At 37.2% G+C, this 15718-nt stretch overlaps 1 protein-coding gene across 6 annotated transcripts in view; it reads left to right on the top strand.

Annotated features, from left to right (window-relative positions):
- The window catches only part of DENND1A (DENN domain containing 1A), a 542774-nt gene that overhangs the window by 141889 nt on the left and 385167 nt on the right, over positions 1 to 15718 (top strand). For all 6 annotated transcript variants that reach the window (XM_081236287.1, XM_081236288.1, XM_081236291.1 and 3 more), the window contains exon 3: positions 1495 to 1538. In XM_081236287.1, the coding sequence (XP_081092413.1) occupies positions 1495 to 1538 (44 nt within the window). The remainder of the gene's footprint in view (positions 1 to 1494; positions 1539 to 15718) is intronic.

Raw genomic sequence — 15718 nt, forward strand, 5'->3', positions numbered from 1 at the left:
AGCAACAGCTACTTCCTCTGACTTACCAGGGCAACCCTGCAAGGTACTGCAGGGGGGATTACACCAGAATTCTACTAGTCCCAGTCTAGACGTGTCATTGGTCTCTTCCTAGTATTTGAAGATGAGGGTAAAGAAAGTCAACCAGAAGACACTTCAAGAGCTGAAGTAAGCTACAGATAGTTTCAACTTTTCTGCACCACCCATTTTGGGAAGCTCTTCATTTGGTGTGACCTTTTGAATATTCCTACTTTTGTTATTAGTCTTGAGTTTTGAAAAATAATATCCATTGACTTCAATGACTTGAAAACTGGTATTTCTAAGACTTAAATGTAGTTTGTGAATAGGCCCATTATTTTCTCCCTTTTTGATTCTTTAATTGCACAACAATTAACTGCATTTTTATCTTGTGGCATGGAGGGCTTTAACTTTTACATGGATTCACTTTCATGGAGAAGTAAACTGGTATTTTAAAAGATATGAAAGCTGAGTAGTATATATTGTGATCACTGTGGTTGGGGACCTTCAAATATTGTGCTTTTCCACAGCCTTTTGCATTGATACATGATTTCCCAAATAGATATTATTCTGATCACTCTTCTTAATGTGTCTCTGAGGAACCAGATCTCTCTCTTATTAGAAAAGATTGAATGTTTTCCTAATCAATAGCAAATGGAGTGCTAATAGCTTTTAATTAGTACACTTCTGTATTGACTTACAGACGATGGCATTGGATTATCTTGCAATTATGATTGAAGAATCAAGTGACCCCTTTCCTAATTCCATTTTAAACAGATGGCCATGAAAGATATCTTCACCTATGTATTATTATAGTTTCTGAGCAAGTCTAATTATGTTAGAACATAATATCTCATATCATGATATTTTGTTAACTCTGACAAGCTAAAAGTGTATTGTTTTCTTTTGAAGAAAACATCTATTTTCAAGAGACCATAAGTATTTTGAGAAGGATATATTTTATTTTTAAAAGCAGGGAGTTTTGCATTTGTTCCTTGAAAGAATTCTTATCTGATCCTTCCCTCCACCCTGCCCTCTCCCCCACCCCACCCCACCCCCCACCCTGCCCAAACACACACAAGATCTGAAACTGGCCTTTAAGGTGGTTTATCAAGCCCACATCTGTAACTAAGAAAAGGAGGCCTCTGATAAGAAAAGTCAAGCAGGTTTCAGATCGACTTTCTCTGGAAAAATATATCGAGGGCAATTTGCAGCTGGCAAAATTTTTTGCATTAGGTAATAGTCTAAAGTTAACAGTAGTATCAGGTCTTTAAAATTTTTCTTTTTTATATTTCTGGAGGAGGGTAATGGGAGTGCCTTGCCGAGTCCTTCCTTGTGCTCATCAACATAGCAGCCTCAGCTGCCCCCCTTGGATCCCCTGCCAGGGCTGCTATCATCTTCTGATCAAATATTAATGTGTGATCCTCTGCTTGCTCACTAATCCAAAGCCAATTAATATTATCTGTCAATTATTTACAGATCCTGAGGTGCAGAGGCAATTCCCGGAGGACTACAGTGACCAGGTTCGGAATGCGTAATTAATTTTTTACATGACAAAATTTATTTCAGAGTCGTTCAACATATTATTACTGTTCTTTTTACTGAAAGAGATAAATGAATGTTTAGAACGGAAGAGAAACAGTAATTAGGAACCCAAGACAAAAAGTAAAACATATTGAAGTAGGATCGAAAATATTGGTGCTAGATTTGGGGTGTTACCTTCAGGGGAAAAATGCACAGAAAGTAAGGAAGAAAACCTATCACAAATTTTACTTTTTATTTTGCTACAGTCTGCAGTTCATTAGCAAATCCTTTTTGGATTGCCTGTGAACTTTTTTTTTTTTTTATGCTATTTAAGCAGGCAAGAACCAGCGTAACAAAAAGATAAGGATGGAAGTTTATAACATCTCCTGGAATTGGAAATAGATTATGAAACTGTGTTATGGTAGTCCTTGAAGGAGAAGATACACATGCAGGAATGGTCTTTAGGGTGAGGGTGGTTCTAATGATGGTAGTGAAAGTTGTTTGGCCAATTGGTCTTGCCATCTTGAATTTCCTGCATTTTGCAAGCATGGAATGAATGGAGTGGAAGGAACTATTTTACTCACAAAATACTGCGGAAGTTCCAAAGCCGCTCTACTCTTTATAATTAGATCCAGGTTATACCTTCTGGATTCCAGTTTCTATCTTGAGAAATATTAGTAATGTTTTGTAGCTTTTTGGGGAACCTTACATTTTTAGTTCAAACATGCAATTTGGTATGCTTTTTAAAGCAGTTTTGAAATAAAAGCATTCTTGATTATACAATAAAACAATTTATAAAGCCTTTCACATGTGGGATATTGTACATAATCAAAACATTTTTCTGAAGTACATTCATTTAATTTTGTGTATTAAAAGAATGTCCTTGAATGAGGATAAGTACAACGGAATATAAATATCCAGTACAGTAGTAGTCACACCTTTGCAATATGGCTTGCTGTATACAGGGCAAGGCATCTGATACATCTTTAGGAATATAAGTGGATAATCAGGATAATGAGATGCTCTGTCATGAGATTTTACTATACAAGAGCCCAAGAAAACTGGTATGGATTGCTTTGCGTGTGATCTCAAGACTTCAAAATGAGATTTAACAAAAGTAGTAAATTTCTCACTCTACCCCTTGCCTCATCTTCCAACAGGAGAGTTAGATTTTTATCTTACCCTAAGTTGGTATGGGATTGAGCCCTTTGGATTTAATTTACACAATCCAAAGATTATAGGACCTTTTTATTAATGGTTTTTTTCTTTAGACAATGTTTAAAGGGTGGAAGATCTTAAAGTATTACTTAGAATAGACTTGAGGCCATAGCTCTTAAGAAAATCATTCTTTTAAAATGTTGTTGTCTAGGTAGATAACCTTTGTGGTCCCATGATCTGAATTGAATTACTCAATGAGAAAAAATTATATAGGAGAAAACTTAAAATAACATAGTCAACATCTGGGTTTATTCCTTTAAACATAGTTTCTTGCTATATCTGAAAATTTGTGAGCACCATGATCTTTTTTTTTTTTTTTTGGTGTAACTTTAAAAAAATTGTATGGTAATATGTTCATGAGCAAAAAGCAATTTAGGAAATAAAAATAAAGCAGAAATAAAAGAAAGAATGAGAAGAAAGAAAATACAAGTCATCGAAATTTTACTACTCAGAGATAACTACTGTGACAATTTGGTGTTTATTTTTTCATGTTTAGTTCTTTGAGTATATATATGTGTTTATGTTTGGGTAGAGTATGTATATTTATAGGTACTCCACATACAAACACATGAAATATGAGATAGAAATAGAAATATAGATTATCATCAATTTTGTCACTGCATATAGAGCCCAGTTTACTGATTAAGTATTGTTGTGTTGTGAACTTAGTTCTCTTTACTTTAGTTAATGGATGATCTTACAAGTATTTTATATACTGAAGTTGGAATTCAATTATAGCAGGAATCTAAAAAATAACTTTTAGCTATTTTAAAGTGCTCTTAGGATAAGCATTTGTTTTCTTTGTCTGGATCAGTGACTTAGTTTTGAAATTTGGAGGATGATGCTCATAGGCTGGATGTAGACTTATGAGGGTATGCGCATCACTGCCTTATTTAGCATCTCTTCCAACTTGACACACGGTTTCCCTTCTTTACCACATATAACTCAAGAATGAAGGATGAATGAAAGCTCTACTTTGTTTGGAGAAGTTACCTCAAAATGCCAAGAAATTTGAGAGTTGATCTATTAGTAAAGGAAATGAGACCTGCATATTTCTTACTTACCTTTTTATAATTTGGATTCTGATCTTATGTGTTTTCTTTTTAGCATTTGTTGGATTATGCCAAATTATCTTTCCCTTTGGTGTGCTATTATAAAGGAATTCTTAGAAATATTTCTATTACATACAAGCTTTAAATGCTGAATGTGTACTTAATCTAGACAACATTTCTAGTATTAAAATATTTATGATGCAATCCATAAGGAATATTTGAGATAATTCACCACAAAATATAGCACTTATTACTACACACACACACACAACCCCCCCGCCTCCCCAGTTTTTCTCCCCATTCGCTTAAACTACTAGTGCTTGTTTTTACATATAGTGTATTTCCCATGTACCAGCACACTTGATCAGAGACGCTTGCTGCTGCTAGATGTTTTATTCTGTGTGTTCTTTGTACCTTACAGTAAAAGAATCTGTCACAAATTATTGTGGCTCACTGCTTTAGAAACTGAGAAAAAAGGGAGGTTAGATTGACATCTGTGACTGAATAATGATGACCAGCCTTTTGGCTCTCCTTGAGCCACAAAGCTAGCACTGCCTTTAGAGTGGAAAAAGAAGTAAGAAGAAAGGGGAGGGATAAAAGAGAGTTACAAATCTGTGGTCCCAGAGATGTATTACTGTTGGGCCAGTTGTCTGTGTGGTATGATAATCCATTTTGATCTTCTCTGTCTTAATTGTCTGCTAAAGACAAATGGGCAGTAAAAGTTCATCAGTTTCATCTTTTTGCTTCTCGTTTAGAAGCAGAATAAATGATCCATCACTACAGAAGTAGCCTTTCTTTTTGACACGGAAGTAATGCAGACCCAACACATTTTATTAAAATGTTTTTCCCTCATTATTTCAGTCCTCTCAGCTCTGATAGATCTTACTGTTTCATAAAAAATGTAATCTGAAATGTAAATAAGGGTCTTGATACAGAAGGAAGAAGTAATGAGCAGCCTGAGCCACATTTTCGGACTCTTGATTGTAATTACTGACAAAGTGATTTCTCTGTGCCCCATTTGTTTTTTTCTTTCTTAAGTTGTCTGTGACACCCTCAGACTGCGATGACATCTATGGTTTAAAACCATTAAATCACTGTAGCACTCAATATTTCATTTAAAATCTGGTAGGCCTGCTATCTTAAAACCTGAAAGTACAGGCTTTGTTAATTCCTGAAAGATATGCAAATGCCTCTGTTTTATAAAAGAAAAAAACAAACAACAACAAAGGCAAAAGCAAGGCCTTTTCATAGTTCATATTATTTATTCATCTGCTTTTGTTTAATGTTTACCTAGTTTAAATACTAAAACATTAATATTGGTAGGATCCTGACTTGGAAAGGATCCTGCATTAAAAAAAAAAAAACCTCTAACAGCTTACTTGTGAAATTTAAAAAATTGTATCTCTCATAAGCGTAATCCAAATTAGTCTAAATCATTATTTTAAGGTGAAGAGTACTAAATTACAGACACAATTTTCAAGTTACTTTGAGTTTGGCAGCTTAAACCAGATTCTTTTCATTCTCTTACTACAAGTTTAGATAATGTGGCTCTTAATAAAGCCTGTTTAATAGAAAATTTTTGTTAAAGAAGAACAGGATCACAATAATGTGTTTCTTTCATTTCTAGAAATGTTTTCTCAAAGATACCAACATGTCAATCTAGCATTAAAAATAAGAAAACAAAACATGAATATCTTTCCCTGCTGGAAACAGCCTTGTAATTAATTAAATGGATTTATAATTATTCTATTATGTTTACTGTATTCATTCATAATTATGGAAATAAATGGTAAAACTTTATTCATTGTGATTAGTGCAGTTTTAATGAATATTAATTGAATTAAAGGAGAAAAGGATAAATTAACGTGTTAGCAAATTATGGTCACCACTCTCATCAAAACCCCGTCTTTGGCTTCAAAACATATGATTTTTCAGATTAAAAAAGAGCCTTTAGTAATTATAACACGTAGTATGGGATAATTTAGAATAAAGGTATAATAACATATCACAGAGATTTCCATAAATAGCCTTGTAATGTGTCAAGTACAATAGGCATTACACCTACCATTTAAAAATGCATTAGTTATAATATGATTTACTTCTTGTACTAAAACATTAAGAATTAATAATTTGTTCTCACAATTGCACTTTTTATAGCCTGTTTGTTCTAAGAGTGGCGATTAGAGTTTAGTGTGCTAGAAGTTGCTTCTCCACTGTGCTCATCTATATTTTGATGAACTATAGCAAGTGTCTTAGAGCTCTTTAACTAGAGGTCTGAACATACCCACCCGTCCCTGTACATGTAGATCACTGTTTAGAGCTGCAGGTAATTTTTCTTTCCACTGGCACTGAAACAGAGGTTATAATGAAACCAACAGTGTTTATGCATTTATAGAAACTATAAAAATTTTATGGAAATCTTTATATAGAAACCAACAGTGTTTCTTGTATAAGCTCTATAAGCAATGTAGAAACATGGTACATTGGGAAAAATAAAAAGGTACCCTTTCTTTTATGGTTATATATGGTCCGTGTGATTTTTAAAATTTCACTATAGGCAGTTAAGCAAAGTGGAAAAACATGCATCACCTATATACTAAAAAGGAACAAAAATATGTTGCCTAACTTAGGCTCATTGTGATGGAAATCGGCATTTCTGAGTTGCATGTAATTGCTTAAATATGGAGTTTTCATTTGTTCATGCTTCAGGTATGCTCTAAAAAAACATTTAAACTCAGTTATTCACAGTGTAACCTATGTAAGTGGATTGAAAGATTCTGATTTGAAAGACAGCGGAGATAATATTTAATCAAGGCTTCCTACTTGCGTGTTGGTGATTGCCTCCTTCTTTTAGTGAGCAGCTGTGTATGGAAACTTGCAAGTTACTTTCTTCAAAATCTTGATAATCCAGAGACTAAACATTTCTATTCAAAACTTGTTCATGTCCTGATGCATTGAAAGAATACTATCTAATAGGAAAATTATAGATATAATCCACAGCTCCTACATTTTTTTGTTACTGTGAAAGGAAGCTTCATTGCACCAACATTGTGTAATATGACATACATGTACAATATTTACACAAAATGGAAAACAAATGATAAAATGTGATTTTCCCATTATTGTTAGGCAGAGAAACATAAGCAGCGGTGTACCTGGTCTGTATAAAGTGTGACATTGATTCCACAAAGGTTCCACCAGTCTTTCTATAGTGACTGGTCTAAGCCATAGAATCTTCAAGTTGGAATTGAAAATTTGGGTTTGTGGGTTTTTGGGCCATGCGTTCACCCAGCTCACAAAGAATGGAATTGGACCTGGGTGTATCCTGTTCCTCTTGGAAACTTTTGAGCTCTCTTTTTTCCCCCATTCTTCTCCAAAGTAGGTGCTGTCATGCTTCCAGCCTACTCATGCAGTCCGTTCAGATTTGATCCACTTTAAATGGTGAAGTCAAGGTTGGTCCTGGAAACTTTTCATGACACCGTATGACATGGAACAGAATTTGTCATTTCCTTTGAGTATTATCCAAAGGATTTACTTATATAAGGTTCAAATGGGTCACCATTTAAAATGGCTCCACAACCCAGCCCTAAAAAGACTAACTTAGGGCTTCCCTGGTGGCGCAGTGGTTGAGAGTCCGCCTGCCGATGCAGGGGACACGGGTTCTTGCCCCGGTCTGGGAAGATCCCACATGCCACGGAGTGGCTGCGCCCGTGAGCCATGGCCGCTGAGCCTTCACGTCCGGAGCCTGTGCTCCGCAACAGGAGAGGCCGCAACAGTGAGAGGCCCGCGTACCGCAAAAAAAAAAAAAAAAAAAAAAAGACTAACTTATAAGTGGCTAAACTTTCTGGGTTTTTTCCCCCCTCATGTCTGTTTTTGGTGGCAGAAACTGTGTTGGAGACTAGATACGATTTTGTGCATTAATTGCGTGAGAGATTAATAAGTGTAGTTTCTGCAGAGTATGAGCTGGATACCATACCAGGTAAAGATGAAGGAAGATGTAGATTTCATCTCCCCCTTGAAAGACCTTACTGTCTACTAGGCTACAAAGGTAATACATGTTCAGGTTGTTTCAATAGCTTGTAGAACAACGGCAAGGCCAGAAATTGGGGATATCTCTTTGAAAACTAGGACCTTTGGGGAGTGATGCCATAATGTAATCACAGTTCTGCAATTTCTTGTTTTTTTTGTTGTGAAGCCATAGAAGTTAGTAAGTTAGCAAGAGTGGTACAGAGAAACCCAAGTGGCAAGTCTTGGGGCTGCCTTTAAAGAAGATCATCTTTTAAGTCTGTTTTAGATGTGTGCTTTTCTAAAAGTCACTGTTGATTCATGGATTTTTTTGAAACCTCTTGCTCAAAAAGGTCAGTTTCCATATTTCTTAGTAACTTGTCAGTCTGGGATTGTAGGTAGAAATGTAATGTTCTCATCCACAGATAGAAACTCTTAATTTCTTCAGACCCTAAAACCTGGGAGGTGACTGTTTCGTGTAATGGCAACAAAGCACCCTGCTGAAGCCGCTTTCTTCAAGTAGTGGGTCCGTATCCACAATTGCCACCAAATGTAGCCATTTTGACGGACCACATTACAGATTCAAAGAGATTCATTGATAGATTGCAGATGTATAAATGCATCCCAGATTAAATGTCTACTTCTTTTTATATGTTTAAAAGTCTCCCATTCTTGATGATTGGCTTGTTTAAATGTTTTTCAAATTACAGGCTCATGGATAGGGAAAAATAATCCTAAAACATAATCTATCACAGCTTGCCTCTTAGTTATCCCTGTGCTGTTACAAGTCAAATTTATCACCTTGGATGAACGCTTTTAACCACTTTGTATATAATAGATGCTATTCTGTCACATCTATATCTTTCATTCCCCCCCCGCCCCCATTTCCAGAAAAGGGTGAATTTAAGAATGGGATGGGATTGGACTGGCTGCTGCTGCTTCTTCTTTTTTTTTTTCGCGGTACGCGGGCCTCTCACTGTTGTGGCCTCTCCCGTTGAGGAGCACAGGCTCCGGACGCGCAGGCCCAGCGGCCATGGCTCACGGGCCCAGCCACTCCGTGGCATGTGGGATCTTCCCGGACCGGGGCACGAACCCGTGTCCCCTGCATCTGCAGGCGGACTCTCAACCACTGCACCACCAGGGAGGCCCTGGACTGGCTTCTTAACAAAACTGTATTTCAAAACCTTAAACATTTAGCCAAACTCAGTTGAAAAAGTGATACATTTTCTGATTTAAGGCTCTGCTTTTGAGTTGAAGATTTCTTCCCAATTTGGTCACTTCCCAGCTGTTACAGTTATATAGAAGGAACCCCTTAAAAAGACAAATTCTTTTTGAGCTATTCTTTCTGAAGGCATGCCAGGCTATACAGCTATGTTGTACTACTACTTACTTGAATCTGACTCTAGGAAATGGAAGTAGGCAATCCCTATTTATACATTCTTATTAGAAGTGTTCTCCTGGTTTTATTCTGGCTCCAAAAAAGCCCTGGTAAATTTTAGACATCTCTGAATACTACTGGATGGTCTTATTTCTGGTGAGTTACTCAGTGATGATAACTAAGTGGACTGTGGCTGCTTTTGAGAGCTCTAGTCTGAGTCTTAACTTTAACCTCATTTAATCAGTCCCTGTTGCTTGTTTGGATGGACCTGCAAGTCTGCAGTCATCAAGCCCTGTTCATTATCCCTCCTAAATTGCTCTCTAGTCTGTCCTAGTCTGCTATTTCCCTCTGCATTCACACTCTCAGCTTCTCTCCTGTGGAGTTTTCCTAATGACCTGCAACCTAATGACTTTGTAATCACTACATTCTATAAGATGGCCAGAGATGTCTTTCTGAAACCTAAATCAAATCACACCATTTCTCTTAAGTCAGAACTCCTGATGGTTCCCTGGTGCCTTCAAGATCTACTGCAAATTTCTTTACTTGGATTTGAGGCCCATCACAGTCTGTCCTTGCCCCAACCTCCAGCCTGGTTTTCCTACCACTTCCCTTCATAACCAGACATAGAATGTCTATTTCCCAGCATGATTAGCTCTCTCCCACCTCTATATTTTCGCCCAAGATTTTTTTTTGTTTTTGTTTTTGTTTTTGGTGTTGCTACTATTTATTTATTTATTTATTTTTCACATCTTTATTGGAGTATAAATGCTTTACAATGTTGTGTTAGTCATCACTAATCATTAGAGAAATGCAAATCAAAAGCACAATGAGGTACCACCTCACACTGGTCAGAATGGCCATCATCAAAAAATCGAGAAACAATAAATGCTGGAGAGGGTGTGGAGAAAAGGGGCCCATCCTGCACTCTTGGTGGGAACGTAAATTGATACAACCACTATGGAGACCAGTGTGGAGGTTCCTTAAAAAACTAAAAGTAGAACTACCATATGACCCAGCAAGTCCAAGAAGTTTTTATGGTTAAAATGCCTTCCTCAGTTCCCCCTCCCATCCAATATACTTCTTTTCAGCATTAAATGCCCTGCTTATATCAATTCCTCTGTGAAACTTGCCCTGACTAAATTAGTCACTCTATCCTCAGCACTTGGAGAGCACTTGGAGCATTGACTCCTTACACTGTATTGTTTATTTACTATGAACTCTTCAAGTACAGGAATGACTATAGTCAGTGTTACTGGCTCTTCTCAGCAGCTAGGATAAATTAGGGGCCAGTGAATAATGGTGAATATAAAGTATGTAATACACAGACATACTTGCTAAGGAGTTCAGATTCCAGAAAGGATAGTACAGAGCATGGCTTTTGGAGCCAGACTGGGTTTGAATTCCAGCTCTGTCATTTACTGGGATTTACCTCTTTGGGGTGTCATTTTCTCACCTGTAAACTAGAGATAATCATAGTAAAGATATCAGGATTCTTTTGAGGTTTAAGTGATTTTAAATGTGTAGAGTGCTCGGAATAATACCTGGCATTTAATAATAACCAATTATTATAGAGTGCCTACTATTTTTAGGGGGTAGATTCAAGGTAGCAGGGTAATCTGGTTTTGTTTTATCAGGTATTAGGATTATGTGTGATAAATTTGCCTCTAGAATTTCAGAGTGATCCTAGGAAGAATTCTGAAAAATCTTTTCTTTCTAAGCCCACACTGTTCTACAGCAAAATTTAGAGAAGTCACAAAGGTAAGAGAAATTTGTCAAGTAAAGATGAAGAGATAACCAGAAACAGTTTCTGAATATTTATGTTCTAAAATGTATGGAAAATATGGAAACTCTTTAAATGGTGATGAAGGGATTTTAAGTAACTAATTACTTTTATTTCTGTTGTGAAAGCTGTATTGAGACTTTCCATTTTCAAAACCTCAGAATTTAGTAATGGGTCCCACTGTCCTTGTAAATTAGCCTTTTTGGTTGCATGTAGTACTTTTTATTATTGTGTTAACTTTCATTTTAAAAATACTTATATGCAGTAGAGTTAAGATTCCTCTAGCTACCATAATTTCAAACTGTCTAACTGTCTAACTGACTGAAACTGTCAGTTTCAGATTTCAAATGTGAGATAACATGAAGCCCAGACTTTGAACTATGTATGTATATGTCCGTGTATGTGTGTGTATGTGTGTGTGGGTAGAAATGGAAAGGATAATTAAGATTGTTTTTAAATAAAATTGAGCTTACCAAAAATCATTTACTTTTATATCAACCTTGTGAAATATATAATATTGTTTCACATTGCTTTTATCCCTGGAATGTTTTTATGTAATATTTTATAGTTTTATTTCTATAATATTCTAAGTATTATTAAATATTCGATATTTATATAATATTTTAAATATCTAGTCTGCTTGTCTAGTAAATGCTGACCCAACTCTCAAAAGTCACCTCAGGGCTTCTCTGGTGGCGCAGTGGTTGAGAATCCACCTGCCGATGCAGGGGACACGGGTTCGTGCCCCGGTCTGGGAGGATCCCACATGCCGCGGAGTGGCTGGGCCCGTGAGCCATGGCCACTGAGCCTGCGGGTCCGGATCCTGTGCTCCGCAACGGGAGAGGCCACAACAGTGAGAGGCCCGCGTACTGCAAAAAAACCAAAAAAAAAAACCAAAAAAAAAAAAAAGTCATCTCAAATGTCACCAGCTCTGAGGAGTCTTTGATATCCCCTGGGTAGACCTGACAGTGCCTGCCATTTTTCCTTGACCATGCTTTCAGAAAACTTAAAACCCTTTATTACACATACTTGTTTATGTATCCTTTCTCTCTCCCAGGCAGAAAGTCAGAAATTCTTGCCTGCTACATGTCCACATCTGTAGGACCTGGTACTGTACATGGATGCTAATAGGCCAAATATTTGATATATAATAATAAACAACCAAATAGTGTTCACACTGTGATCTTTGGGCTCAGAATTTGAACAAAGTAGGACAAACCAAAACATACATTTATTAAATCTCACCTTGCCTAACAGAGAGGAATTTAAGATTCTTATATTTGAACATATTTCAAACATGATGCCTTGTTAGTAACATCTAGTTTTAGAAGTGTCAGCAGTAATTGTAAGAACATTATTTTTATTAGAGAACTCTTCCAACCTGCCAGATACTTATCATTCCTAGAGATCTAAACCCCTGGTAAATTGAGAAATATTTTTGCATTTTAAAAATGTATCTGTTATTATAAACAGATTTAATGGCAGCTAAAATACTTTTCATTATTCACTTATTTCTTAACAAATATCATCCCCCCTAAAAATTTTAAGTGCCTTTTTTTTGGGTATATTTGGCCCAAAGAAAAGTAGAAGGCAAGTATCCCCATGTTATATGAGATTTGGCTTTGGAAATGTTACTTTGGGCAAAGGCTTTACTTTTTCAGCATCATTTTTTTTCATCTATAAAACAAGGAAGTAATGAGGATTTTGTAGGAGAGTTAGGCATGATGTGTACACAGTACCTGCATTAGTCTAGTTTAATACATGTTTTCTAGTGTAGCATGAGGAAAATGAAGCAAAGAGAAGATTTTGCCGTTTCCATGTAATTGTTGATGTCTGGTATTGCACTAAGCCCTAGAATGTAGATAACTCCTTAATGTGGATAAAGAGCCTGGAGTCAACAGATAAAAACTAACTCTTCTAACACCACTCCCCAGTTTCCCATTACAAGGCAGATGGAACATCTATTTGTTCTTTCAGTACCCTTCAGACAAGCCATGGTTTTCCCTCTCTCTAAGACTAATGACCGTACCATCCAATCCAGGATACTTGTGAGAGCAAAAGGGTGCACCATGATGACACAGAGATAATGAGTGTAACCAGGATGTTCTGGGCAAGCTGGTGCATAACGTTACCCTAACCTAAGACCTTTTGATACAACGACAAAAATCTTTTACTCCATTGCTGCAATTGGAAAGCAAGGTGGGAAGAGCTTGAGCTCCTAGGAGAATGAAGTTGGGTTTGAATCTTAGCTTTTCCATCACTATCTATTTCCAATTAGGCAAGCTACTTCACCATTCTACCTGAAAGTAATTTCACTTGGCTTTCAAGGCCTCAGTTCATGTGTAAGAGGGTGATAATATCAACATCAGATTACTGGTAGGATCACTGAGTATATGTAAAGCTTCTAGCACAGGATGTGACACTTATTAGCTGCTTTGTCAGTCTCCTTCCACTTGTCACTTAACCCTCTCCAGAGAGCAGATGACCATTGGTATTTGGGAAACAAAATACAGGCTGAAACAGAAGAAACTTAGGTAAATCAATTAGATACCTTAAATTGTATACATAATTCTTAGCTTTTAAGTCATAAATGGTAAACCCTTGACAGGAATGACTCATATTACATTTATACAGACTTTAATAGTTTTCTCTATTCCTTTCATTTTCTACATCAAGAATAAATATTGATTCTTTGACAAACTCAATTCTCCTTTGGTCCATGTGGTCTCACCACTTTCCTATGAAGATTAAACAAGAAGACATGTAGACTGTTAGGTTCTGAAGGGAGATTTAAGCTGGTCCTATTCAAATCTATTACTGTTCCTATGTTGCTGTCTTCAACCACAACCCCTCTCCCTGCTGCCAGGGTTATTATTAAGGCTCCCGTGTGAGGCTCCTCTTCCATCTCAGTGGCCTGACAGGCATCCAGTTGTGTGTCTGTCCCTTCCTGTGGAAACGGAGGGTCTTGAGATCTATGGACAGTCTGATGATAGGAATGACGGCAATAGGAGTAGCACGGGTATTCAGGAGACAGGAGCTCAGTGAGAATAGCTTCTGAATCCCCCTGGACTCTAGAAGACTTGGGAGTAGACAGAGGGGTTAGGAAATGACATGCAGGTGGGATGCAAAAGATTCAAACCCTCCTAGTGACTTCCAGTACGCAAGAATCAAGTCCAGACTCCTTAACATGCCCTCTAAGGCCGCGCGTGATTTGGCCTCTGCCAACCTAACCCCATCTTCTGCCACTCTCTCCCTCGCCTCCTCTGATCCAACATGCCAGGCTTATTTTAGTTCTTTGAATGTGCCAAGGGCTGTTGTTCAGTGGCCCTTGCTCATGCTGTTATTTACTTGTTCTTGGGCTTTTTCTCCCTATCCCTCTTGCAATCTTTGGCTGGTAAACACCTGCTCATTCCTCAAGTCTCAGCTCAAAATGTCGCGTCCTGAGATGCCTTTCTTGACCCTTCCATCTAAATTCAGGCCCCTGTCATTTTGTCTTAGAGCACTTTCTTCTGTTCTTTCACAGCTTCTGTCACAGTTCCAACAATGTATTAGCGTATTCCTTTGCATAGCATCCGTCTTTCAACTAGATCAAAAACTCCATGCAGACAGGGTCTTTAGCACATTGCCTGGTACTAAATGTATTATCTTGCCTAGGGAAATATATCAGTTTTCTTTTCTAAGATGACTTGGAAATATTCTTGATTTCTGGGGCTCCCTTGTCTCCTTCCTTGTTAATTGACACTTGGGAAGGTTTCTTCAGAGTTATTTTGAAATTCAACAACCACAGCAAATATTTGAATCAAAGTCACATGAATGGATCATCTGTCCCCCAGCAAGTGTTAGTAGTGAGATTCTTTCTTGTTCTGATGGGGTGAAAGGGATTAGCAGGCAGCAGCTTACCAGGACCTAGATGGTACATCTAGATTTTCGACATGTTGTGCCTGAAGTACCTATGGGACATGGGGCAAAACTGTCAAAAGGCAGTTGGAATGGGTGCCCGGAGCTGGAGAGGTAGTTTATAAATGAAGATTTGAATCTGAGTCATTTACACAGTGATGGTAATTGAAATTAAAGTATAAGTAGACTATGTTAATGGAGGAGGATACAGAGAGAGAAGAAGGAAGATAAATTCCTGGGAACACATATAAGGGAAAGGAGTTGGGGGGGCAGAAATTGAGAAGTGAGAGGGGCAGGAAGAGGCCCTTCTACATCTAACAGAACGTTGGGTGTACATATAACGTGTTTGAATGTGGCGAGGAAAGCACCAGAAAAAGCTTTCTTCTCTTTTAATATTGCTTTTTAAAATATTGTAAACAATGGAATCACTTTGCTGTACAGCAGGAATTAACACAACATTGTAAATCAACTATACTTCAGTAAATTAATTTTAAAAATATTATGAACAAAATAACTCTCAAATTGAAGAGCTCTTGAGAATCCAGAGAGCATGATTTATCTGTCAAGAAAACTCCTGGACCTAAACTGTGGTAGTGAACTGTTAATATAAGAAGGAATTGTTTCGCTGAAGAGTCCATGCCACAAAACAGCTGTGAATTCTGAGTAGTGGAAATATGTTTTCTTTTTAATTCTTTGTATTTTTTTTGTATTTTAAGTGATTTTTCCAAAAGAGAGTATGTTTGTATGCAGTAGACATTTGGCCGTTTAGCAATAATCGTGTGTGAATTGTTGGATCACCAGAGAACCAGCAGGATTGACATTGTCATTTTACCTTTCAGGAATTTCTAA

This window comes from Mesoplodon bidens (assembly GCF_964165515.1).
Source record: "Mesoplodon bidens genome assembly, chromosome: 6".
Classification (NCBI taxonomy): domain Eukaryota; kingdom Metazoa; phylum Chordata; class Mammalia; order Artiodactyla; family Ziphiidae; genus Mesoplodon; species Mesoplodon bidens.